The sequence below is a fragment of the Cervus elaphus genome, chromosome 15 (assembly GCF_910594005.1).
Source record: "Cervus elaphus chromosome 15, mCerEla1.1, whole genome shotgun sequence".
NCBI lineage: Eukaryota > Metazoa > Chordata > Mammalia > Artiodactyla > Cervidae > Cervus > Cervus elaphus.
Window position 1 is genome coordinate 34,487,877 of NC_057829.1, and position 27,016 is coordinate 34,514,892.

Genomic DNA, 27,016 nt, shown 5'->3' on the forward strand with positions numbered 1-27,016 from the left:
GAGACAATAGGGCACTGAGAACACACTTGGTTAGCTGAGAGTTACATGAGCCCAGGGCCTGGAACTGACATGTAAGGTGATTCTTCTCTTCTTCTTTCGAATCTGCAGTATGCACTGATAAAGGGAAGGATGTGGGAGATGTGCTGAGGGCCCACATAGGGCAGGGAGCAAGCCAGCTTCCTAAGCAAGCCTGTTCTACTTCAAAGTACAATCACAAAAAAGGAGAAGCTATTCCTCAGGACAGAGTGAGGCCCTGTCCTGGACTGGGACCTGGGGAGCATCAGGGCTCCAGGATGCAGCTGGAGTATCACTGAGTGACCAGGCTCCTCCTGGGCCAGAAATAGAGAAGAGGACTGTGGACTTCCAGAAAAGGGCCAAGCCAGCATTCCCATGCAGCTAGGACCCTCTGCTCTGCCCTCATGAATTGCCTCAGGTCAGCATTTTGCTGCCTGACCTCTTCCCAGGAGTCAATTCATGGCCTGGAGCAGGTCAGCCTAGAGTTTAAGCTCATCTGACTTCAAGGCCCAAATCCCACCCTCTTCTCTGGCCACTCAGACCCCTGAGCCCCTGCAGCTGAGGCCCACCACAGTCTGAGCAAAGACCATCTATGCTCTGTCCCTCACTGATGCTCATGGCACAGCATTTAATAGCTGACTGAAACCCGTACTCTTGTTCCTTTTATTCTTGGAACAGACCTGGAAAACAAGCAGGGGAGAGATTAGAATCACACCTAGTCTGCAGAGCGGTCTGGGAGGGCTGGCACTGGCTGGCGGGGGGCGTCAGGGTTCGCCTCCTCTCTCCAAGCCTCAGTCATACATCTGGAGAATTGCAGGTGTTGGCTCAGATGCTCTCTCAAGCCCCCTGCCAGATGCTCTCTCAAGCCACCATTCATTTCCTGTGGGCCTCCCATGCCCGTAGGCTGCTGTGAAGCCCACCTCAGCATGTGGTGTAGATTCCCCCTCACTGTGGTTCCTCGCTCTCAGTTCCCCTTCTCGTCCTGTCTTGCCTTCTTGCTTTTGCTTGGACTGGCCCCTGTGCTATGGTACCTGCAGGTGCAGTTTTGGGGTGAGTGGGGGCAGGAGGGGAGCTAGCAGCCATCTGTCCTGCTTGCTGGCATTCAGGACTATCAGTCTGTGGGGTAAGGGAGGGGGAGTCAGACCCAGTCCTGGTGGAGGGCTGGGGGTCTGGTGAGAGCATGACAGGCCCAGGCTGAGTATGGAAGAGGGACTGGTTTCTAGAAGCATCTGGAGACAAGCCCAGGCTTGGACAAGGAGGCCTGTATTCACAATGGGAGGTGTCTGCCTGTCTCCTCCTGTCACCTCTCATTCTAATCCCGCCTCTCGTCTCCAGCTTTCTTTGACTAACTCTCAGTTGCCACAGTCTCTCTTGGTCTGTCTGTCCATTTGCAGGGCCTGTGGGGCAAGGGACAGTGTATGCAAAAGCCTCCAAGGCAGACTTCTGCTATATTCAAAGAAAAACACATGGAGGCTCCTATTTTGGAGTTAACCACGTTTTAGCATTTACCCCTTCTTTTCATCTATTGGGACCCTCGCAAAATAGAACCAGCCTTCCTTGGCGAAGTTGCATCTGTCCCTCAGATCTCCAGCCATGGTTGGGGTGTGTTCAGAAGACTTCACGCCCCACCGCCCCACCAGCCGGGGTGCGCTGCCAGCTGGGACCAGCAGGGGGAGCCCGCGAACAGGTTGGAGGAGGCGGGATGGAGGCGGGGCCGCGAGGCCTACTGGGCCAATAAAGGCTGCGGTGCGCGGCAGCTGCTGACTCTGCCCACTGGGCACTAGCGACCCTCCCTTCCGTCCTCTCCGTTCGCCGGTAGATCTCTAGCTCGGACCCGCGCGCCCAAGATGCTGGCGCTCCGCTGCGGCCCCCGCCTGCTCGGCCTGCTCTCGGGCCCGCGCTCAGCGCACCTGCGCCTCCCCGCGGTCCGCGCTTGCAGCAGCAGCAGCGGCTCCCGCGGCCCGTCCTCTTCCTCCGGGAACCCGCTAGTGTACCTGGACGTGGGCGCTGACGGGCAGCCGCTCGGCCGCGTGGTGCTGGAGGTGAGACCACCGGACCGGACCGCGCTGGACTGGGCCTGGGGGACGGTCCCGGAAGAGCCTTGGACCCCAGGCCGGCGCTGTGCCTGGCTCGCTGGGTGACCTTGCTTCCTGCCCCCCGGGCTCTGGGCCTCAGTTTCCCCATCTCTTAAGAAGGGGCATCGGATTGGTCTCTCCAGCCCTCCCCTTCGGATCTTTGGACTAGTGGGAGCGGGAGGGAAGGCGCGTGTGGAGGAGAAAGCTCAAGGTCAGATCGTAGGCTAGGAGGGTCCGACCCGCTGGCCGGCCGCGGAGGGGCTCCGAGACTTCACCGGGTGGGCGCCTAGGCCCGAGCTTCGAGGTGGGTGTCAGGGGGCTCGGGGGTCGGGGCGGCGGGCCGGCGGGGAGCTCACGTGGTGGCCCTTGCAGAAGGCGGAGCCGGCCCCAGCCCCGCCCCCCGCTATCGGGCAGTCAGGACAGCTAGGTGGTTTGGGGCCGCCTCCTCTCCCAGCAGTTCGGGCCAGCCTGGCCGCAGGTTCCAGCCACCAGACAGACCTGGCATAGACCTTTTGGGGTCAGGGCACTGTGCTCAGAGCTCTTCGTCCCAACTCTAACCCCAGCCACTCTCCCAAGGAGACACTCGGTGCCTGCCCCAGCTCTTTGGGCCTTTTTGAAAAACAAAGCAAGAAACCTACATAGTCCAGAAAGTAACAGAGGGGAAGCTTGGGTGTAGCCTTCAAGTCCATTTTGAACAAAGGGGTCTCAGTTAAACCTCGTTTCCTCTTTTGGAAAACGGAGAGCACCGGTTTATTTTATAAGTTCCGCACCAGGGTGGCTCTTGCAACTGGGAGGCAAGAGGCAGGCTTGGATGGGGCTCCAGCCTTCTCTTTCCCCCACCCTCCTGCCTCTCTCTGAGCCTCAGTTTCCCACCTGCCCACTGGGGAGCTTGGACTGGCTCCCCCCAGAGGCCACCCTCTCCAGGTCCTGGGTCTCTGATGCTTTGGGCCCAGCTGAAGCAGCTCTGCCAGTTCTGCCCCCAGAAGAAGGCCAGGGTGGTGTTGTCATCTCTTCTGACAGATTGAGAAATCGAGGCTGCCCCTCCCAACCTGCAGTTCAGGAAGCAGCTGGCAGAAATGATTGCTTAGGTGGCCTCCCACGGAGGATTGTGAATGACGGGAATGGTGCTTTCCCTGGCTCCTGGGCCGTGTAGGGGGTTGGGTCCTTCCTTCACCTGCCTCTGGACTGAACCTGTCTTCCCTCTCCTTTCCCGCAGCTGAAGGCCGATGTCGTCCCAAAGACAGCAGGTGAGACGGGGACCGGGGCCTTCTGAGTCTGGGCCACATGGAAGAGAGAGGCGCCTGGTGAGGTGGGAGGGGTGTTGAGAGGAGTCAGGGCAGGAGACCTATGGCCAGATGGGAGTACACCACTACATGTGGCTCAGCTGCTGGGGACCTTGGTGCAGCCTCTGACCCTCTCTGAGCCTCCTGGTGGAGGGTGGACTTACTTGGACTCCCTGCCCCACTGACCCAGTGCTACTCCTGCCACAGTGCTCAGATGCTGAGGTCAGGGCATAGGATGACTTGTCCCAGGTCACACAGTCAGCAGAGACCCCGGGGCAGGGGTCTTTCCATGTCCTGGGGGGTGGGTGGGTAGAGAGGGCGCTGGCTGGAACCAGCTGTGGCCCCTGCACTGAGGCCTGGCCCTGCTGACCTGCTTTTTTCCTTCACCCCACCAGAGAACTTCAGAGCCCTGTGCACCGGGGAGAAGGGCTTTGGATACAAAGGGTCTACCTTCCACAGAGTGATTCCATCCTTCATGTGCCAGGTATGGTGGGTCTCTTGCTGCCTCGACTTCTTCTTCTTCTGTAAGTGGCATAGTGATGGGGCCACCTTGGAGAATGTCACGGGGATTAGCCAGTGTGGTCGTGCCTGGAAAGTACTGGATAGAGGGCAACCACAGTCATTTGCTCAGCCTGTCCTCTCCTTCTGAGAGTCTGGAGCTTGTCCTGGTGGCCATATTGCCTTCCCTGTCCCAGGAGCTAAGCAACAGGACAAGCGGCAGGACAGCCCTGCCTGGCAGGGCCAGGAGAGTGGAGCAGCGGAGGGAGAATGGCATTGGGGTGTGGATATGCTGGAGGCTTTGGAGTAACAGCGTATTCAGTCTCTGCGCACAGCCCCCAGTGTGTCCCACCGAGCACTCGGCATAAGAGATAAGGAGGAAGGGGAGGAGGAGGGAGGCCAGGCACAGACAAGAACACACAGGTCCGGACTTGGAGCCTCTCTCCAGCGTAGGGCATCTTTCTCGGTTAAATGCGTTTGCTCTTTAGTCATGTGTTCGGCCTCTTTTCAGAAGCATTAGCTTTGCTATGTTAGAAGTTTTGTGGGTAGGTGTGGCAGGCAAGAATTTCTGCCGGTGCCAGGGCCTGAGCCATGCTAAGGGTTGTCCTGTGTTAGGTCAGACCCTGCTAAGACAGGGGCTCATGTCTGAGGCCAGCAGGCCTAGAGGCAGGAGCATGGCTGTCATGACCTCTTTGAAGTCCTCTCCAGCCTGGATTTCTGCCCCCAAGCTCCCCCTATCCTGACCTGGTGGCTGTCATCACATTATGGTGAGTGGCATGGGTTGGGGCTGGGCCTGCTGACGTGTTGAACGTGAGGAATGCAGCGATTGGCGGGGGTTGTTGCTGTGGGACAGGCCTGGCCACAGCCCATGGCTCTCAGCTGCAGAGGCCCCCAGCTCTGCCTGAGGCTGTAGACTGAGCAGGAGCCGAAGCGGATGTCCGAGCCGGGCTAGGGTCTTCCTCTCACCACAGCAGGCAAGGGCAGGGACTGCAAAGCTGGCGGGCTCTTGGAAGCATGGGATGGTGGCACCGGGAGGCCCATTACCTCTCTGGGGACACCTTATTGGCATTTGTGGATGCTTCAGCAGGGCTGGTCAGGTCACCCCTCTCACCTGAGGAGGTCATCTCAGGAAAACAGCAATATGATGGTGGCTGGGGGCTGGGGCTGGCAGACCCTGGGCTCTTCTGTCTGCGGCTCCTTGTGGAAGCCTTGGGCAAACCGTGAGGAAGACCGCCAGCCCTGGGTGGACTTTGTCCTAGGCTGGGTGAAGGGGAGATGCTGGGACAGGAAAGGGGGCTCAGCGGAGGGACCTGGCTCTGCCAGCTGCTGCCGCTCCCCACAGACCACACTGGGGAGCAGGGACTCCTGGCTTCTTCCTTGTTTACCCTCCAAGAGTTGTGGGTAGAAAATTCTAGGTCACTTAAGAAGCAGCTCGAAATGGCCAAGAATTTTTAAGGATCATTTAAAATCTCACTCAGACAAAAATGAATCATTCGGGAACCAGGGTAGTTATTGGGGCAAAAAGTATTAAACCTTTATTTTGTTATTGTTTATGCTCCTTAGCATTATATTAGCCCTGCTATCATTGGGTGTTTTCTGACCCCTTTGCCTGAGGGCTCCCAGGGTGGGCCCTGGGTGGGCTGGGGGCTATGTCCCAGCATGGGAGCAGCACCCCTCTGCCAGCTCTGGTGGCGACACTCAGCCAGCGCTCCGTGTTCACAGGCCGGTGACTTCACCAACCACAACGGCACGGGGGGAAAGTCCATCTATGGAAGCCGCTTTCCTGATGAGAACTTCAAACTGAAGCATGAGGGGCCGGGTGAGTAAGGTTGCCAGTCCCTACCTGGGCAGTGTACCCTGAGCTGTGAGCCTGCCGCTGCCACCCCAGCAGGCCTGGAGACTGCAGCCTAATGGCTCCATATCTAGGGACGCACCTTCCTTCCTTAAGTGTGATGGGTGAGCTTGTTGGATTGTCCCAGAGGCTTTTTCATCCTGAGCTCTCAGTTTCAAAAACAAACCTTTCTTTGACAACCTGCGGGAGAGAGCCGTTAAGCAAAGCCCTAGCATTGTGTTACCTTTAGGACCCAAGGTGCGATGTGGGAAAAGCTAGAGTTCAGAGCTGGAGGTTCTGCCCCTGCTCTACCACTGAGAGCTTCCAGGAGGCCCTTCCCTCTTGTGTTGTCAAGGCAGACAGGCCCTGGGTGACTGTGCTCTGGGCTTGGCTCTCCTCTTCTAAACCCCAAGTATCTTCAGCCTCAAGCATCCTTCCTGTGGCTTACGTCATCCATTCTTGAACAACTCCCAGGTGAGATGCCTCCTGGGGCAGCCTGGTCATCCTGCTTGTTTTTGCAGGTGTCCTGTCCATGGCCAACGCGGGCCCCAACACCAACGGCTCCCAGTTCTTCATTTGTACCACAAAGACAGACTGGTGAGTGGCTGGCTGCTGGTCCAGGCCCTCTGGGAAGCAGGGCTGACCTTGAGCTGGAAAGGGAGGGTAGTTTGAGGCCAAATTCTCTGCTCTGGGGCAGTTGCCCTCAGCCGGCTGAGTGTGTAAGAGGAGAAAGTCCCCGAAAGGATTGAGGAAGAATTTGGGTTATTTTGCAACTCTGTCTTTTATCAGGCTTCCCATTGTTGCTGGAATTTCTCAGTGTTCTGAGCATGCACATGTACACACACACACGTACACACAGGAAAGAATTCTTTTACCAAATACATTGGGGAAGTGCTGCAGAACTTACCAGGCCTCAGGATGGCCTGTGGCAGAAGCCTGCTCACTTGATTTAACCTGCCATTTCCCAGCTTGTTTGATCTTGGGCTGCACCTTGGAAAGTGCTGCAGTAGAAAGCATTTGGATATCACACTGGATTTCTCATCAGGCATTAGTACCAGCCTGTGGCAGCCACCAGCCCCCCTGGAACCCTCTTTTCCATTGCCCTTGTATTTTAGGGATGTCTTCCTGGGTCAATTTTCCCACTATCTAATCAGTTTTCTCTGCCCAGAGTCCCCTGTGTCCTCACCCTGAGGCATCTCAGCAGGGTGAGGGGACAACAGCTGGCCTGGAGCTAAGACTTAATAAAGCCCATTTCCAAGGACTTTAGGGAGACCCAGGTGGTGGTGGATACTAGTGGTCTGTAGCCTCTGAGTCAGAAGGGACACAGATGTCGGAGTGGGCAGGTTGTTGCTGGCCCTGCCTGCCCTCCGTCTGTGAAACCCCTGGTGGATCCCAAAATGTAACCAGTCTTGGTTGGTGGCCCTGAACTGAGCTGCCTTTTAGATTCTTGGGACTCTCTCAGACTGAGAGAGCTGTTTGGGACTCTCTCATACTGAGAGAGCTGTTTGGGACTCTCTCAGACTGAGAGAGCTGTTTGGGACTTGTGTAGGTTCATCTTGGCTCTCACCTCAGAGTTCCTGACTGTTAAGACGCTTCCATAAGGGCCTTCCCTGGTGCTCCAGTGGTTGAGTCCACCTTCTGATGCAGGGGGTACAGGTTTGATCCCTAGTCAGGGAGCGCATATCCAACATGCCTCGTATCAAAAAAAAAAAAAAAACCCAAAAACCCAAAATGTAAATAAACCCCAGAAACAATATTGTAACAAATTCAATAAAGACTTAAAAAATGGCCCACATCAAAAAAAAAAAAAAAACAACTTAAAAAAAAATGATTCCATTTACACAGACTTATTTCTTCAGAGTAGTTCAATATCCCATCATCTCCCTGTGCAGGATGAGAATAATTCACTCTTTGTAGGTGAGGTTCCCAGGATTCAGGTTGAGTGGCCCGGGCTGAGGTCACACAGCAGGTGAGGCAGAACACAGCCTGGGAGGGAGCCATCCTCTGGTGTGTGCTGGGGGACTCAGCAAGGCTCCACACGGGACCTGTGAGAGGTTGGGCCTGCTTTTCGGTCTGAGTTCCTTTCAGAACTGCTGTTTTCGGTAAACAGTTCCATGACCGCTGGACCGTAACCCCGGGTGACATTGCAGCACTCTCGTTTCTGCTTACCTGGCTCACCTCTCCTCCCAGGCTGGATGGCAGACATGTTGTGTTTGGCCATGTGAAAGAGGGCATGGACGTCGTGAAGAAAATAGAATCTTTTGGCTCCAAGAGTGGGAAGACATCCAAGAAGATCGTCATCACAGACTGCGGCCAGTTGAGCTGACCCTGTATGCTTCCAGGAGGCCTCTCAGGAATGTCAGACCCCACAGGACCCACCGGGCAGCTTCCCCAGCGCCCTCCCTTCCCCAGCACCCCGTTTCTGGACTCCCATTGTAGACACAGGGTCACCGCTCCTCGTAGGCATCGCCTGTGACCGCCTGGCTCAAGTTCACCCGTGCCTCGGGCACACATGATGGGTTAGCTTTGAAGGCGGTTTCTGCCTCTTCTTTGGCCACAGGGGAAAACCAGTTGCTATAAAGGGCTGTCATATCTGTTTAATATTGTCTTTCTGATCGGAATAGTTTCACAAGACTCCCTGGAGCTGAAGCTGTGACACTAACTACTCCAGGCTGTGGTGTGACCTGAGTTGGTGGCACAGGCCACAGACCTACAGAGCTCGGCCTTTGGAGCACATCCAGGCCTTTGTGATGGTCCCACAGCCGAGGCCTTTAATCCCAGCCACTGTGAATCCCGTTGGTTTGCTGCTCTTGTATTGGAGAGAGCCCGTGGGGGTGGAAGCAGCTGAACCGGGGGACAGACCCACTGCAAGCTGTGCCTTGTCAATGTGAATTCCCAAGTTGAAAATAGAAATAACTTCTAAGTGCTATGTGCTCTGGAAGGAAGTCAAAGTGTATTTTCCTGGTGGGCTTTGATTTGTTTTTTCTGTGTGTTTAATAAACTAATCTATTGACTATGTACACAATATACTTTTGGAAAATTTCTTTATGTTCACCTTAAATGTGAAAATAAATCCTATTTTCTATAAAAACCTGGTGTCCTTGCCTTGAGCGAGCACTGTCTATAACACAAGTGTTTGGAGCCAGCGTTTATTGTTAACTGCTGTTACTCTGTGTTCTGAGGAGGGCCTTTACATGGACTTGCAGTCCACCAGCTACCTCTGAGGGTATTCTTGTCATGCTGTTCAAGAGAAGAGGAAACAGGCTCAGACAAACTCTCTCAGCATCCACAGCCCACCCGAGAGCCCTGACGTGCCTCTGGGTGACTGAGCCTCAGTTTTGCTCAGCAGAGTAATGGGATAACAGTGCCCAGCTCACAGGGTTGTGAAGGTTGGACGTGATCTGTGTCAAGTACACAACACGGGCCTTGGCATGTGGTCTGGAGGGACAAGGGTAGCATTTCTGGTGTGTCTGGGTCTTAGAAAAGAAGGAGCTGTGATTATGTCGGACTAGATACGGACTTTACTTCCCTCTGTGCCATTTAAATTTGGAGTTAAATTACAGGTATTCCTAAATTCACAGGGAGGGCAGATTGAGGGGTGGGAGGAGAGTAAGAACTTCCTTAAACAGCCAGGGGAAGACAGTCTGAATAATAGAAGAATCACAAAATGATTAGCATTGCCTCACCTTGGAGTTCCCCAAGTGTGATGGTGTGTGGTCCCAGATCCTTGTAGTCATTCTCAGCTCACCATGGCTGGACTTTCTATAGTGGCTCAGTGGCTAATCTGCCTGGCAATGCAGGAGACTTGGGTTCAATTCCTGGGCCGGGAAGATCCTCTGGAGAAGAAAACGGGCAACCTATTCCAGTATTCTTGCCAGGATAATCGCATGGACAGAGGAGCCTGGTGGGCTACAGTGCATGGGGTCACAAAAGAGCTGGACATGACTTAGCAATTAAAAGCAAAAAATAAGTAGAGGATTTGGGTCATTAGAGTCATGGAGAGTTTCTGTGAAGTCAGTTCAGCTATATGCGTTGGGAACTCAGCTCATCTAGTAGTTCTCAAACAGCTCTCAAAGAGCCTTGAAGCGTCCTCCAACATGAGCGTGGGTCCCTGAACTCCTTTCAGTTGTTCAGTTGCTAATTCGTGTCCAACTCTGCAACCCCATGGACTGCAGCACACCCTGTCCTTCACTATCTCCTGGGGTTTACTCAAACTCATGTCCATTGAGTTGATGATACCATCCAACCATTTCATCCTCTGTCACCCTCTTCTCCTCCTGCCCTCAATCTTTTCCAGCATCGGGGTCTTTTCCAATGAGTGGGCTCTTCACATCAGGTGGTCTTTCAATCATAGATACCCTCTTATGTTTTCTAAAAGGGGTTTCATTTGAAGAGTGGGATGTTGAGCCAAGTATCAATAACAGGTATTGCTCAGTCCATCCAGCGTTTTATAGATGGGTAAACTGAGGCTGCCGGAGAGGTCATGGTTGCCAAGGTGACTTCCTGAGTCAACTGGCAGGGCAGGGGCTAGAATCCTGGACCTGACAGACCAGATGGCTTTCCATGGGAGGCGTTTCCACAGACCCCCTTTGTCTTCAGATCACACACATTCAGAGCTCTTTGAATTTCTTAGGTCAAAGCCATGATTTCAGTCCCTGTGGTTTCCTCTTGACCTCTGGGGATTCTGGGAGGCAGTGGTGCTGTTGACAAGTGTGAGGGCCAGCCCCTTGAGGTGTGACCGCTGGACCCCTCGTGACTTCTGAGGGGTCGCAGGGTCACAGAGCCTGTGGGGCATGTGTTCAGTTCACAGAGCATTTCCTTTTTGACAAGGAGGAAGCATATGTGTATGTGCATGTGTGTGTGCGTGTCCCTCCCATGCAGAGGAGTATGTGTGTGTGTGTCCCTCCCATGCGGAGGAGTCTAGTGTCGGGTAGGGGACGAAAGTATTCAGAAATTTCCTAAAAACAGAATTTCCCAAAGATGGGAAGAGTTTCCTAGAACTCTTGCACAAGATCCCGAATGGTCTTACTATACAAAGCAGAGCCTACGCAACAGACAAATTAAGATACTGACTTGTTGCTGGCACACAGCGCCTAGTGCCTGAAGGAAACAGTGAGCCATACACACGCTCTCACAGATGGAATCGTATGTGGACGTCATGTAAACACGTGTTTAAATATCTGAAATAGCAGTTTTCTGAGACAACACAGGAGAGCTTTTCAAACTGACTTCACTGAACCTTTAAACCCTGACATTTTTGCACCGTGTTTTACATCCCTGGATATATTCCACTGCCTCCTGGCTTATAGTCTATGGGAACTTGAATAGAATTAGTGTTCTGCTGTTGTGTGAAAATTGTATAAATCTTAATTATGTTGAGTTGGTTCATAGTGCTTTTCAGGTCTACTATATCCTTATATTTTTCTATTTATTGTATTAATTTTTGAGAGTTTGATATTGAAACTCCAACTAAAAAAATCTTAATTTATCGACTTAAAAATATTGTAATATATAGTGGAACCATATGTAACTTTGCATTCTCCAGGCATCCTGTAAATATGTTATAATGCTTTCATAATTTAAAAACTAAAAAAATTATAAAAGCTAAAAAATGATTTCATTGAGATATAGTTTACCTGCAATAAAATTCATACATTTTAAATGTACAGATCAATGACTTGACAAATTCATACACTGAGTAACTGCCACCAAATTAAATTAAAGAACCTATCTTCATAAGGAGATGGAGAGCTTCCATCTCTCCAGAAAGCTACCTCTGTGCCTGATCCCAGGAACCCAGTGATTCTGTCTCTGTGGATACATTTTACCTGTTTTAGAACTTGGCAGAAATGGAATCCTACAAGATTTACTTTTTGTGTCTAACTTCTTTTGTGTAGCATGTATGAGGATGTGGGAGAATTTAACACATGGCTGGGCTTTATAGAATGTTGCTCCATGAAAAGGAATGTCAGTCAGTGCTTCTAAGGTCTGGTAAGGTCTAAAGCAATGCTTCTCCTAGGAATCATGCAGTGCTGAGAAAGCATGCAGATTCCCAGGCCATGGCTGAGACCTGTGGAATACCACTTTCTGAGGGTGGAATCTAAGAATCTGGATTTTCAGATAATAATTCAACTAAAGATTGAGAATTCGTAGGCGAGAAGGGGACAAGACTGAAAAGGGAGACCACCAGACCACTAGAGTCATGGTTGACTTGCGAAACATTATTCACTGTGTGCTCCGGGAATCTGGAGTAAGACCCTCCACCTGTAAAAGATGCTTCACTTGAGTTTGCAGGTGGAAACTCTTGGGTGACGTGTAGGGCAGCCTATTCAGCCAAGCTTTGTGGGGACTGGTGGCTTGGGTGGGCCCAGACAGGAGAAAATTTCTCAGTGAACAGCTCCTGGAGGCCACGAGTCAGATCTGTGTCTGAGGTCCACTGGAATAGGGTGAATAGAGAAAATCTTGGTTCCATGCTGAGTGTTCTGATGGCTCCATTTATCTGCGAATATACTGGAAAAACACTGAATTATATACTTCAGGTGGATGAATTGTATGACACATGAACAATATCACAATAAATCTGCTTAAAAATATGTGATATAAAGTCTCAGAATTCTTTGGGTGTACAAGCTGCTTCTCTGAAGTCCTGTCGCTCTGGAAAATGCTGAGATTTGAGCTGGTGATGGAAGTGGTTTGGTAGGTCTTGGGTATTACCTTTCAAAGCACCCGTCCACGGTGAAGTCCGTTCTTCCCAGACACAGAAGGGCAGGCTACTTGCACAGGTGAGGGGGGAATGGAGTGACTGAAGGGTTCAAGTTGTTAGTTTCATTTGGACCCAAACAGATGTTCTACCCATCACGAACTTCAGGATCCAATTCTTTTCCACTGACGCCCTTCACCTCAAAGCCTTAGCGAGACTGTGAATTCAAACGATACTGTAATTCAGCTGCTTACACAATTACATTTTTGTTTGATTTTAAGTGATGTCAGTCCATTTCTATAAGAAATGAAAGATGTTTTCGAGTTGTCACGGAAGCTTTCTGGTTCTCAGACCTGCACATAAGCCGAGAATTAAAGGGCGTGTTTGTCATTTTCTTTTGGTGAACAATCAAGCCTGCTCAAAATAGTTCACCGCGCAGTGTAGTCCTTACGGTCATGCTCCTGCCGTGACCATCACGTGTGCAGCCACCTGGCTTCCCGAGGCACGTGCTTCTCGTCACTTAACCGCAGGTCACAGCACCGCGGAGTCACGGCATGCCATGCATCACCATCATCCCACTTCCTCTTGTTCAGCCATGCCTTCAGGCCCAAGGGCACGGCTAAACAAATCTCTGAACACCGTTTGTGGGGTTATCGCCTGGGATCACTGCCAGTGTCAATTCTTCATCAGTCAGGGTCCAGACAGGATATAGAAACAACACAGTAAAGTTTAATATAAAAAATTGTTAACCACACGTGGGTTTACCTAACAAAGTGTCTCGCTAGCGCCCTCTACTGATTGTGTGTGTTGCTCAGGGTGTTCTCCTCTTTCCCACCCCAGGGACTGTAGCCTGCCAGGCTCCTCAGGCCCATGGGATTCTCCAGGCAAGAATACTGGAATGGGTTGCCATTTCCTCCTCCAGCGTGTCTTCCTGACCCAGGATAGAACCCGGGTCTCCTGCATTGCAGGCAGATCTTTAATGTCTGAGCCACCAGGGGAACCCCTCTACTGATAAAGGTTAATAAAATTTCAGGTGGCGAGAAACAATGGTTACAGTATCACAAACAGGGTAATGAAAGGAAGATTTAGAGCTAAAAGACAAGGAACTTGTAAGTGGTGGCATTGCTCTCTTATCCAATCTGACAAACTCTGCCTTTCAATTAAAAGTTTAGGCCACTTATATTCAACTTAATTATCAATATAGTTAGGTTTAAATTGATCTCCTTTCTATTTATTTTATCTTTGTCCCATCTGGTTTTTGTTCCCTTCTTACCTTCTTTTGGATTGAGTTTTTCCTCCCAAATGATTTCATTCTACCTCCACTATTGATGGATTAGACTTAATTCTTCATTTTGTATTTTCAGTGGTTTCTCTAGGATTTACAATATGGAGCTTAATTTATCACAGATTACCTATAAATAATATTGTACTACTTTACATATGGGTAAGAATTGCTAGCCTTAATGGCAACTTCATTTTAACATTTTGAGGAACATCAGACTGTTTTCCAGAGTGGCTAGAAAATTTTACATTCTCACAAGCAATGCATAAGCATTTTGATTTCTTCATGGCCTCACTAGCACTTTTCATTATTCATCTTTCTGAGTCTTGTCGTCAAAGTAGTATTTCATTTAGGTTTTGATTTGCGTACCCCCAGTGACTCACCACCCTTATGGCAGAAAGTGTAGAGGAACTAAAAAGCCTCTTGATGAAAGTGAAAGAGGAGAGTGAAAAAGTTGACTTAAAGCTTAACATTCAGAAAACTAAGATCATGGCATCTGGTCCCATCACTTCATGGGAAATAGATGGGGAGACAGTGGAAGCAGTGTCAGACTTTATTTTTTTGGGCTCCAAAATCACTGCAGATGGTGATTGCAGCTGTGAAATTAAAAGACGCTTACTCCTTGGAAGGAAAGTGAAGACCAACCTAGATAGCATATTAAAAAGCAGAGACATTACTTTGCCAACAAAGGTCCATCTAGTCAAGGCTATGGTTTTTCCAGTGGTCATGTATGGATGTGAGAGTTGGATTGTGAAGAAAGTTGAGCGCCGAAGAATTGATGCTTTTGAACTGTGGTGTTGGAGCAGACTCTTGAGAGTCCCTTGGACTGCAAGGAGATCCAACCAGTCCATCCTAAAGGAGATCAGTCCTGGGTGTTCATTGGATGCTGAGACTGAAATTCTAATACTTTGGCCACCTCACACGAAGAGCTGACTCATTGGAAAAGACCCTGATGCTGGGAGGGATTGGGGGCAGGAGGCGAAGGGGACGACAGAGGATGAGATGGCTGGATGGCATCACCGACTTGATGGACATGAGTTTGAGTAAACTCCGGGAGTTGGTGATGGACAGGGAGGCCTGGTGTGCTGCGATTCATGGGGTCGCAAAGAGTTGGACACGACTGAGCGACTGAACTGAACTGGAATGAATGACTAATGATGTTGAGCATCTTCTCATGTGTTTATGGACCCTTTGGACATCTTCTTTGCAGAAATGTCTATTCAGATATTTGTTGATTTTAAGTTGGATTATTTGTCTTTTTATCATTGAGTTGTAAGAGCTGTTTGTTTATTTTAGATAAAAGTCCTGACCCCAGATCTTCCTACTGTACCAAACAGAAAGATAATTAAGAAAAAAAAATTTACTTTTAAAAACAAGAATGCCCATGCTGTTCAATAGGGAATTGATAAATACATTACCTAACAAAAGAGTGCAATCAGCTGTTAGTCGAACGAAACAGACTTCTGTGCTAGCAGGAAGAGGTGATGGTGAGAACAAGGCAGGTTATGGAACAGCATGTCAAGTATAACCCGGTGTGTATGTGTACATTACAGTTACAAATATTTTTACAATCAAAAAGTCTAGGGAAGGTTAGGGCCAAACTCTACAGTGGTATCTCTGGAGGAAATTGGGCTGCTAAGAATTTTCACATCTTTATATTTTTGTGTTCTTTCCATTTCACATTGTGTATGCATTATTTTTATAATCAAGAAGGAAAACTCAGATATTACCACTTGACAGTTTTACTCAAGCAAAGTTGCATGAGGCTTGGATAGTACTGTGCTGGAGTGGTCAGGACTCATCTCGGGTTTGAGAGCAAAAAGATAAATCCCGTTTTGTCCCCTGTGCAGGCTTGCAGCCTGCAAAACTCGCAGTTCTCAGACTTAACCACCAGGGGGCATCAGGGGACCAGCCGATTCCTGCAAGAGGAAAGGGCAAATTTTGAGCTGCCAGGTTTATTGGGGGAGAGAGATCTAGGCCAAACTGTTTGAAGCAGTCTCCACTGTGGGGTCGGGATGGGTCAGGTTTCCAGAGAGAGGAAGACCAGTTATGTGCTAGGCAAAGGTCACTTGCTGCAGCGCAAGAGGGAAACTCAGGTAGAAGCGCAGTCAGAGCTGAACTAACAGGGTGTGGGTGTCTGGGGAGGGTGCGGGGAGGGTGTATAGTCCAAGGACCAGACAGACTCACGTCCTGTCCTGGGGCAAAGCCTCATCTGCCGCCTGGTTGGGATAAAATTTTCAGAAGGCCTGGCTCAAGGTGATGAGAGGTATAATAAGGAGGCAAAAGGCAGAGAGGGAATCACAAGGGGCGGGGGGAGGATGGCATTTCAAGGGCAGCACAGGCCCAGGGGACTGTCACCCCCTCCATGACTGGTGCAGTAGCTAAAAATGCTTAAGCACGTCCCAGGTGTTTAATCATGACAATGACCCTCAGCTGGGGACAGGCAGTATCATTTCCATTTTACAAGAGAGGAACCTGGGATTTGGGGTGGGGGAGGCAACTCGCTCAGCTCAGGAAGATAGCTGATGAATAGTGAAGCTGCAGTTCTGCGTCTAGTCCGTCTGACCCCAGAGTCCTTGCCAGGATGAAATGAGGGGGTGCTGAAATGGAGGACACAGCAGGTGCCACAATCCCGGACATACAAGGCAGGATTTGGATCCCAAATTGCCCCACAGGCTGCAGTAGCTGGGTGCAAAGGGGCGGTGGGGGCTGGGCCCTGACCTCTGGGGGTGACCAGAGGAGGAGCAGGGGTGTTGAGCAGGTGGGAGAGGAGGATGCTACTCAGCTCCCAGCATGGAGGGCTTGGCATGGACTTTCACTTCCAGGACGGAGAGGGAGGATGTGGGAGGGGAATGGGCATGAATACAGGGCTCCAGCGGGGGGAGGGCTGAGGAAGGGGGGCAGGGGAGCGCCAGAATGGGTGAGTGTCTGAGGAGAGAAGGCACAGGTGCTGGCCTGGCTCTCCTGGAGGTAGTGGAGGTAGCAGCAGGGCTCCCCTTGCAACTGGGAAAGAGGCCCTCAGGGAGGTTTTCAAGAGGGTGGGAAGGGAGTAGAGACCTCCTGGGGGTTTGTGTTCTGTGTTGAGTGGCTTGGCTTGAGCTCTGGCTTCTCCCCGGGCCTGCAGTAACCACCACAGCAGCTGCACTAGCTGGTTATTGGCTCCAGGCTACCACAGGAAGGCTGTCGGACTCGGCGGGGCAGGTGTGAGGGGCCCAGAGACCTGGGGGCTGAGGCAGGCCGGCCCCATGCCTGGCTGACTTGGGCAGTGGCACGGCTGCCAGAGGCAGGGACTAAGCCCTGGACCTGACATACCCCTGGGGCTGAGAGTTGGGAAGAGGGTCTGGGAAGGGACGCAGGCCGAGGCTCTGCTGTCATCAGCCATATGATCTTGGACAAGTCCGTCAACCTCTCTGGACCTTGGCTTCCTCTTCTGTGAACTGGGGCTCATCCTAGCACCCAGCTCACAGAGTCGTGAAAAAGACCAAGACTGACGATGCATGTGTAGATCATGCAGCCCAGCAGCTGGCACGTGGATGCTGAGCAGACCTCACTCATTCACTCCACACTTACCCTGTGGTGAGACAGGCCACACCAGCTCTGAAGGTGCACAGACTCTGGGGGAGGGGGGTGGTGCTGAATGAGGGCAGGGACAGGTCTGGAGGCCCTGCCCCCACTATGCCCGCCCACCTCCTTGGTCCAGCTGCTTTGAGCTCATCTCCGGCCCAGGAATGGAACTCAAAGTAGAGTGTAGGACAGTAGATCCCCAGGGTCCCGGATCCCCACTTCAGACATGGTCACCATTTTGTCAGTCTCACTTCAGCAACTCCCCCCACCCCTCCGTCTATATTCTGGATTATTTGAGAACAAAGCCAAAGCCTGGGCACTGTCTCGCTTCACCTTCAACCCACGTGTCTAACAGATGAGGTCACTTTTCACACAGCCCTCATCACAGGCCACTTTTCACATGACCCACTTTTCACAGGGCCCTCATCACACCTGACAAGATGTGAATTCGCTCCACTGTTTGCAATACGAGGACAGGCTATGATCACTGTGTTGGACGTGTGTTTGGGGCTTGACTTCTCTCACCCACTGGATGGTTCCAGGGACCCCTGGCTCATGGCAGGGAGGTACGGCCTGTGGGGAAGGTGGCAGAGTTACATGAAGTCCATGGCCCTCTGGCCGGGAGTTTTCCCCTCTCTAAAAGTGACCCTTGGCTAACAGGAGTTGGAGAGGGGCTCCCTACCCCCTCAGTACTCCCAATGGGCTGCAGCCGTGCATGTTTGTGGTGTGTGTGTGTAAATGTGTCTGAGAGTGTGTGAGTGCGCATGTGTCAGTGTGTGGATATGTGTTAGTGCAAGCAAGTGCAAAGAGGTATGTGAATGTGTGTGAATGTGTGTGTGAGAGAGATGGAGAACCACAAGCCCAAGCCTCTAACCATTCTGCAGAAATGTGGAGAGGTGTGAGGAGGGGCCTTTGTGCCCGAGCACAGGCTGTTCCTGGCTTCAGCCAGAGATCCAGGAACAACCAAACGCCTGCCTCTGGCTGCGGGAGCCCTTCCCCAGGCGTCACCGCCTCTATCTCAGCTCCTCTTGCCTGGTCTCCCCTCCCAACACCATGGGGGAGGCCAGCCAGGGAGCAGCTGGGGTGGCCTTTGGATGCCCAACCTTAGATTGTGGGGAGCTGGGGTCTGGCAGGCAGGGCCTGACTCCCCACCCAGATCATCACGGGGCCCAGCCCTGGCTTAGGGCACTGGACCTGGCCCTAAGGAGACAGCCCTAGTTGTTTGCTGAAGGCCTGAGAGGGCTGGTGGAAATGCACTTGGAGCCTCTGGCTGGAATCAGAAAAAGCACACACCATGGAGATGGAAGGACCTGTCTGCCAGTCTGAGGCATCAGGGCCTTCCCTCGGCCTCAGTTTCCCCACCTGCTATATTGTTCTCTGCCCTGGCTCCTGCCTTGACTGTTAAGAGCACATATGCGCCCAGAGGGACAGGAGAGACGTGTGCCTGTGGCCAGGACCCAGGGCAGAAGCCCCATGGCAGCGGGAGCCAGTGAGAAGAGATGCATTCGGCACAGAGCGCCCTCTGCAGCCTGCAGTGGGTCCCGCATGCCCCAGCTCATAGATAAGGACACAGGGGCTCCACGCATGTGTTTCTGGGCCCCACGAGGGTCCCCAGAGCCCCCAAGGCCTTTGGTGCTGAGGTGGTGGGGGCTGGTGGTTGAGCACATATTCTCCCCCACCAACTCCACCCTGGAGAACTGGCTGGTTTCCCTTCCCTGTGTCTGGTGCGAAAGCTTCTTACACCAAGGCCTTCACGGGCTGGAGCTGCCCGTTCCCCAAACCACCTCTGCCCTGGAGCCCTCCTCGCCCCACCCCTGCAGCTGTGGGCACAGCACGCTGCTTGGGGCTGAGCCCCAGCTCTGCCTCTGAAACACTGCACCAGGAGGTGAGATCTCAGGGTTCAAATCCTGCTCTATCCCCCAAGTGACCTCAAGTGAGCCCTTCTCTCTGGAGGCCTCAACTAGGGGTGTGAGGGTGGCAGAGGACGCCAAGGGAAGAGAGGCAGGGGTGGGTCAGAGCTGGGCCCTCCCATCTGGGTCCACTGACGCCCCTTTCTGCTGTGGACTCCGCTCTCTCCACTCTTGGCCGCCAGCTGCTTCTGGACGTGGACATTAAGTCTAACCGGAAATCCTTCCTGTCCAGGGGAATTACTGGTTTCCACGGCTCCAGGAGATGTCGAAACGCAGGCTGTGCTTGCCTTGGACTTGTTTCCTTTCCACAGAAAACAAAGCAAAACAAGCACACAGGCACGTGCACACGGACACATAAGGGCAGAAAATCGAACGTTAACCTTGACTCCTCAGGGGCTGCTCAGCGAGTGAACAAGAGAACCAGGTTCCTGGGTTGGAGGCCTGGTGTCCCCGTGGATGCCCTGTGTGACCTTTGGCCTGAGCCACAGACAGTGGGAGCAAGCGATCCACAGTGCTGGCCCCCCACCCACCACCCAGCTGCCAAGCTGTGTGCAGGGCCTTGCGTTCACTGGGCTGACTTATCCACACAACATCCCCATGGAAGCCACGGCTCAGAGAGGCCAGGGGAACTGCTCAGGGTCACCCAGCTGTGGGAGACAGGACTGATCTGGAAGCCAGCACGACAGGGCACAGGGCCACTGAGATGGACGGGTCTGAGTCCTCAGACCTGTACCGGGAACGCAGCCCTCCCTGGGCTAGGAGGAGATGCCCTCTTTTGGGGGGTTATTCTCTTCCCCGCCCACTCTGCTGGGCTGGGTCCCCTCTCCGCTCACTGCTTGGCTGCAATGACACCCACTTGCCCTGCCCGTCATTTCACAAAGCCTGAAGCCAGGCACCAGAGGTGAATTCTTTCTTTGCGCCAATAAAGGGAAAGGGCTTGATAGATTTCAGGATTCACTGTGCACCCCAAAGAAGGCAAGGGCTCCCGCTTCTGGAGTCAGGGACCTCTGTTCCTGCCTGTTCCCCACACTTCCCCATCCGTGTTCCCTGATCCCAAGGACTTACATCTTGTTTTCTCTGCTCCATCTCAGAGGCTGCAGTCTGGAGGCATGGACTGGCCCACAGACATGTCGTTTGGCTATTTAATAAACTAGTTGCCAAAATTTAAAAATTAGAAAATTGCACCTAAAAACCTGGACTTCTAGTCTCCCCCACCACCCACTTCCCACCACACCTCAGGCGGTATATTCTTAGCAGCAAGTGGATTTGGAGCTGAGGATGCAATGGCCAGCAGGGAGGTGGAGCCCCTTGCCCATGGTCTCCTCATTTCCATCCCCATCAGCCCCACGGGACCATAAGGCCCATTTCCAAGCCTGGTGCTGCTCAAGAGTGCATGTGGGACTGATCAAGGACTCTAAGAACCTCAGGGAACCCAAGTCAGTGTCTCAGCATCTCTGGGGTGGGACCAAGCCTCCCGTAGGTGATTCTGGTGAGCAGTCGGGTTGAGAACCAAAAACGCGCAGCCTGAGTGGAGGGGCTCTGTATGCAGATGGTTCCTTAAGGTTCACTCGGCTGTGGCTCCAGGCTCTGTGAGCCGTGGCCCTCGGCGAGAGCCCCACATCGAGACAGCCCAGCCTGGTCCTTGCTCAGAAGAAGGGCCCTCTGTCTCCTCTCCCGGGGACTTTCCAGGAGGTCCCGGACACTTGACTCTGCTCACTGTGGGATACTCAGCATCTGAGGCCCAAATCCCGGGCTTGGAGAGAAGGCCAAGTGGGAGCTGCAGCGGAGGCCTGGGGCTGCCGTCTCTGAGGAAGATTCACTCCTATATATGGTCACCGGGAGCCCCATTGCAGAGCGAGCCGTGACCTAATGTGCCGACAATCTCGCCCAGTCTGGGGCCCTGCCGGGGAAGGGCCCTCGCCCTGGAGAATGTCTGCTTGGGGACAGAGGGGCTGGGAGGAGGCAAATGCATGGGGTAGAGACAAGGTGAGAAAAGACATCCCAGACACCCAGAGACTAGAGGGGCGGCCCCAAGGCCCCCCACCCCTTGTGGCCTCCTGCGTCTGTGAAAACGTCCAGCTCCCCACTGATGCTCTGTGTAGACAAGGAAACCCAGGAGCCTCTCTTGCTTTTAAAAGTTCTTTTAATACAGCATGAAAAGGCTATATCTCTATAGGCAGGCCGTATACAGATTCTCCAGGAATAAGGCACACGACGGAATGCCATCCCAAGGGCGGCCCTCAGGAGAGGTTGGGAGGCTTCTCCACGCACCCTCCGAGCTGGCCCACGGGTTCTGTTTGTCTTTTTAGCTGGACACACACATATTAACAGATACAGACACCGACAGGGTCACCACACAGGAGTGGAGGAGGTTGAACGGTGAAGTTGACAACAGAGAGCGGTGAGCTCCCATAAGACGGGACGCCTCCCAGACGTCAGGGTTAGTTGTCACTCTGGGCTACGATGTAGTGATGCTGGATTTAATATTTGTTCCAAGAAGATTCAAGTCCGTTAGATGCTGGAGGGCAGGCGTCAAGGCTCTGGGTGACAAATCCAAGTTCAAAGAGCATAGGGCCCTGAGGCACGGCTCAGATGGCAAAACTCCGAAGAGGGAGGCCAGAGAAATCCTCCTCCTGCTTCCTCTCCCTTCCCTGGGCCCTGCTGAGTGGGAGCCCTGGACCAGGCCAAGGAGGCCATCTTTGGAGCTGGCCGACTTATGGAGGGGCTACATAGTCACATGTCGCCTCCTCCTAACCTGGCTCACTTCCGCCCCCCCCAAGATTAATAACCGTAATAACAAGATAATAATAAGAAGGTGCAAGAGAATGGATTCTAATGCTGTGCTATCCTCAGCTGAAGAGGCTCAAAGGGTTCACCATTCCCTTTTTCACTAAGTATCTAATAATAGCTTCCCTTACAAAAGGTAATACTTTCCCAAATACACATATGTATAAATACAGGACAGGAACACATGAATAAGTCTAAGCACTTGAATAATATGCTGGCTACCTAATACTGATATTTTCATCCAAGGAAAACAACAGAGAATAACAATAATATGGCTTAAAGAATTGCAAAGATTTTTTTTCCTCATCAGAATTATGTACCAACTTCATATAATATTCTATGTAGACAATATTTCCTTCTTAATGTAATTCAGTTGCAGACTTTTTACAGACCAAAGCATAGTAAAAAAAAAAACAAAAAAAAAACAAACAAACAAACCAAAAAAAAAAGAAAACCAAAAGAGGAAAAAGAGAAAAGTTCTCACCATAAATATTTTCTTGCAGCTCAACCAGAAGGTTTGCAAAAAATACTTCCAGAAATCTTCCTTTGATATTCTATTGCCCTCCTGAAAGTTCTGAAGTTTTGAAAATGCCTCTCTTTTTGTTTAATCTCAAAAATCAAGCAATCATATTTTTCTTTTTCTTTTTTTTTCTTAAAAAAAGCCCTCAAATATATACAGACAAAAATCACTGTGAAGTTTTCGGGAGAAGGTAACAAATTCAGTGTTGTGAGAAAAATTGGAAACCATGCAGAAATTTTAACATCCATGAATTTTCGTTTCAAAATACACACATAGTATTTTTTTCTTTAAAAAAAAAAAAAACAAAAGGAATTCTGTGTCAAGTATAACTCAAAATAAATACAAATTCACAAGTAGAACTATCGAATACTTCATATGGGGTAAACACGGTTCTCTCCCAACTGGATCGCTAGACCTACTAACTGCAAGCGATTGTCCCTTTTGAATGTACTACAACCACACACTTTCTTGTCTCCTGGGCACCCAGGCCCTCTGAGCACTTAATTCTCACAGCACCAGCCTGGACAGCAGTGGTTCTTGCTGAGGCCAGAGAGCTCCCAAATGCAGCCAAACAGTACAGGAGTGGGTGGGGCAGAAGGGCAGCCTCAGGGGGGAGGCCCAGCCCCGCTGGCCGGCTCTGTACAGATGGTGGGGTGCAGTGGCTGCTAGCTGAACAAGCCCACTGCACAGGTCAGTTTGGGGTGATAGCCTTTCCCCTCTTGACCTGTGGGAGGCCCTGGCCTCCAGGGGTCTGGAGCCTGGGTTCTTTCTAGGGTTTGAGCTTCCCCCACAACTGCAGCCCAGGCATTCTGAGACCAAGGTCCCCCCATGGAGCCAGGTCCCTGGAGGCGTTGAGCCTGGTCCACACAGCAGAGACCAGCGCAATGTCCACCACAACAAATGTTCTCGTTAGCAGGGCACTAGTATGACTGACAGTAACAGCTTCCCCTCTGGGAAGGAGAGCCCTGGGCCAGGGTGAGTCTGGCTCACCTTGACACCACGAAGCAGGCAGGGAGCAGCCGGGAGGGACTCCTCAGGGGTGGGCGGTGAGCATGTTCACAGCCAGGGACCCGCACCTCTGTCCCTGCGGCCGGAAGGAGGCGGCTATGGGACTCAGGCTGGAGCAAATACACTCTTCTTAAGTGCTCAGAGGGCATGGCCTCCCCCACAAACCTACCCTGCAGCCCTCTGGCTGCAAACACACACTCCATCTCTTCTTCTCACTCCCTGGACCCCTGATAAACACTTCGCTGTAACTCCTCAGTTGCACAAAGCATTTTCATTTGAAAACAAAAGGCGACCGGACACAGGTTGGGTGTCCTTGAGCCGTGGTAAACACTGAATTTCAGGCCCATTTCATGGTCTGACTTTTTCCCCCCTCACAGAGGCATAATGTTGGGGCAAAAATCAAGTGACTCAGCTCTGACAAGCCGGCTCCCCCCAGGAGAAAGGAAGGGTGACATAACAGTAAAAATAGGGCTTCTCACTGGGGAGAGAACCAAGAGGAAGGTGATCCCTCCCGCTAGCTGGGACAGCGTGGCCCTGGCCAGTGTGAGCGCCAAGAAGCCTCCCCGTCCCCTGGGGAGGTAGGAATCATCAACCCGGCTTTGCAAATGAGAGGTTCTGGAGCTTGTACTGGGGTTGCCTATGTAAGTGGGGGGCACTTCTTCATGTTTGTAGGTAGGGGACAACAGGCAGAGCTGGGGCTTCAGGGGCAAACAGGGAAGGACAGAGGTCCTTCCACAGGACTTATTAAGTGACTGACGACTCCGTGGCGTATAGGATAGTGGGCGTACAGGACCTGGAAACCCTCTCCAAATAAAGCTCTCTGCTCTAGGAGATGGTGTGCAGCCAGGACGAACCCCGGGACATCAGAACACCTCTCTGCTGTCATTCTCTCACGGATGAGTGGGGAAACGGGGAGATGAGAACCCTTCCCAAGACTCCGTAGGGCATCACTGGCGGGGTCAGCATTAGAACCTGGGACTTGGATCTTCCAGGCCTGTGTACTTCCTGCCAGAGTGGCTTCACTGCTGGGTTCTACAGCCTCCATCTGAGGGTTGCCCCCCAGCAAGGGTGGGAGGGGAAGAGGGACGGAAGGGGATGGGACCAACAAAATCTAAGCAATAGGGGAAGTATGTGGCAGGGGTGGGGGGGTGGGGGAGTGGAGGCGTGGCCTGACATGCACCAGGTCACATCTTGGAACACTCTCCAACTTGTCCCTGACCCCTGGGTTTGTGGGGGGTGGGGTGCAGCACTCAGGTGCCAAGCCAGTGACGTTAGAGGCGGTCAGAGGGCTCAAAGTGGCAGGGGGCAGAAGTGCCCACTCCCCAGCAGCTGCTAGAACTGGTGTCAGCTCACCATGCGTGCTGACTTGGAAAACTGGGGCTTTGCAAGAGTGGCTTTTCACACAGGGCAAACTGGAAGGTTCTGGGTGGGAGAAGGCGGCCTGGCTGGTCTCGGGGAGACAGTCCCCTGCAGGCTCTGGGATTCACAGTAAATTTAGTGCACTCATGGCCAATACAAGGCTGCTTACCCCAAAGGGAGTCTCAGAGGAGAGCCTGCGGGGGACACTAAGGACTCTGTGGGTCCTGTGTGCTGACCTCTGCTCGCCCCGACCCCTTCACACAGACCCACCCACTGTAGGGAGTCTCAGAGACTCAGCCTTCTGGGGGCGCTCAGCAACATCAGTAACACTGTCAACATACATGAGCCAGGAACCTAAGAGCCCACCCCCCTAGACCTGTCAGCCTGCGAGGACACCCCCGCACACACAGGGGACACACAGGGGGTGGCGTCTTCTCTGGCGGGCGGGAGGGTGGCGGGGCAAGGCCGGCGGCAGGTCATTGCACACGCCGGCAGTAGTAGCCCAGCACCTTGCACTTCTCGCACAGATGCTGGGGGTGCTCCTTGCTCTGGTCGGACACATCCAGGCCATCGGGTTTCTCCAGGGGTCTCTGCAGAGAGGAAGGAGGAAGCGAGCCCAAGGGTGGGGAGGAAGGGGGTGGAGAGAAAGAAACACCAAAGAAGGGGGGGGTGAGACAGATGTGGGGAGAGGACAGGCAGACAGGAGGAAGGTGACAGATACGCAGGGAGGGCGCAGAGAGAGAGGACGTGAACCTGTAGTCAGAGGTTGTTGCCCAAAGCACCCAGGACCCTTCCTGCCTCTTGCCTGCTGTAGGTAACACACGTGTCTTGTGAACCGAAGGGCTCAGGCTGAGGCCTTGAGCTGGGAGCAGGGCTGTGGGAGGGCATCTTGTACCCAGAGCCCCAGGTCTAGACACCACTTTGCCCACCACCTCCCAACACCCCACCCCCAGCCAGCACTCTCTGAGCCGCCACCACCTGAAGCTCACAAAAGGTGCACAGACGTGATTAAGCTGAAGAAACGGAGGCCCAGCTCAAGGGAGACCCAAGCTATATCCCCTGCTTCCCAGCACACACTGCTTCTTCCCAGGCCACTTGTCACCCCCACACCTGCTCCTGTGGCCTCAAGACTCAAGGGGAGTTTAGGGCATTCTCTGGTGGTCCAGGGGTTAGGACTCGACACTTTCCCTGTGGGGGCTCAGGGTCAATGTCTGGTCGGGGAATTAAGATCCTGCAAACCATGTGGTGTGGTAAAAAAAAAAGGAAAAAGACTCAAGAGTTCAGCCATGAAAAGGAATGAATCTGAGTCAGCTGAAGTGAGGTGGATGAACCTAAAGCCTGTTATACAGAGTGAAGTAAGTCAGAAAGAGAAAAACAAGTATCACATATTAACACATATATATGGAATCTAGGAAAACGCACCTATTTGCAGGGCAGGAATAGAGATGCAGATATAGAGAACGGACTTGTGAACACAGCAGGGCAGGATGAACTGAGAGTAGCACTGACATATATACACGCCCGTGTGTAAAATAGATAGCTAGCGAGAAGCTGCTGTCTAGCACATGAAGCTCAGCTCAGTGCTCTGTGATGACCTAGAGGAGTGGGACAGGAGGGGGGCTCAAGAGGGAGGGGATAGTTGTAAACACATAGCTGAGCCATGCTGTTGCACATTGTAAAGCAACTGCTGCTGCTGCTGCTAAGTCGCTCAGTCGTGTCCGACTCTGTGCGACCCCACGGACTGCAGCCCACCAGGCTCCTCCGTCCATGGGATTTTCCAGGCAAGAGTACTGGAGTGGGGTGCCATTGCCTTCTCCGTGTAAAGCAACTATCCTCCAATTAAAAGTAAATTTAAAAATAGAGTTTAACCTGGGTGGGGTCATGGCATTTCAGGCTTGAGGCAAGCAAGCCCTTAGCTCTGTGAGGTCAGCAGCCAGTGTTCTGATTCATCCCGCACCCCAGGGCCTGGCACAGTGCCTGCCTTGTTTATGGAAGACTGAGGTCCAGAGAAAGGAGGTGACTTGTCAGACCTCTGATGCTGATCACTCACAGTGTGACCCCATAGAACCTCAGTTTCCACATCTGTTAAGTGGACCATTTTTACAGCCTGTTTACAGGGAGGAGTCAGGCATCTAGATGTTTGTAAATTGAGGGGTGTTCAGCATGTACAAGCACATTTCTGTT

The 27,016-nt window shown here is 52.3% G+C and overlaps 2 protein-coding genes across 2 annotated transcripts in view; one reads left to right on the plus strand and one right to left on the minus strand.

Annotated features, from left to right (window-relative positions):
• Positions 1-1,738: 1,738 nt before the first annotated feature.
• Positions 1,739-8,793, plus strand: PPIF (peptidylprolyl isomerase F). The gene is made up of 6 exons (XM_043926579.1): positions 1,739-2,057; positions 3,307-3,337; positions 3,769-3,857; positions 5,594-5,690; positions 6,224-6,299; positions 7,893-8,793. The coding sequence occupies exons 1-6, from the start codon at positions 1,863-1,865 to the stop codon at positions 8,026-8,028; spliced, it is 624 nt and encodes a 207-aa protein (XP_043782514.1). The 5' UTR covers positions 1,739-1,862; the 3' UTR covers positions 8,029-8,793.
• Positions 8,794-21,283: 12,490 nt separating this feature from the next.
• Positions 21,284-27,016, minus strand: part of ZCCHC24 (zinc finger CCHC-type containing 24) — a 63,896-nt gene continuing 58,163 nt past the window's right edge. Inside the window, exon 4 of the mRNA XM_043925289.1 lies at positions 21,284-25,422. Within this exon, the coding sequence (XP_043781224.1) occupies positions 25,309-25,422 (114 nt within the window). The 3' untranslated portion in view covers positions 21,284-25,308. The remainder of the gene's footprint in view (positions 25,423-27,016) is intronic.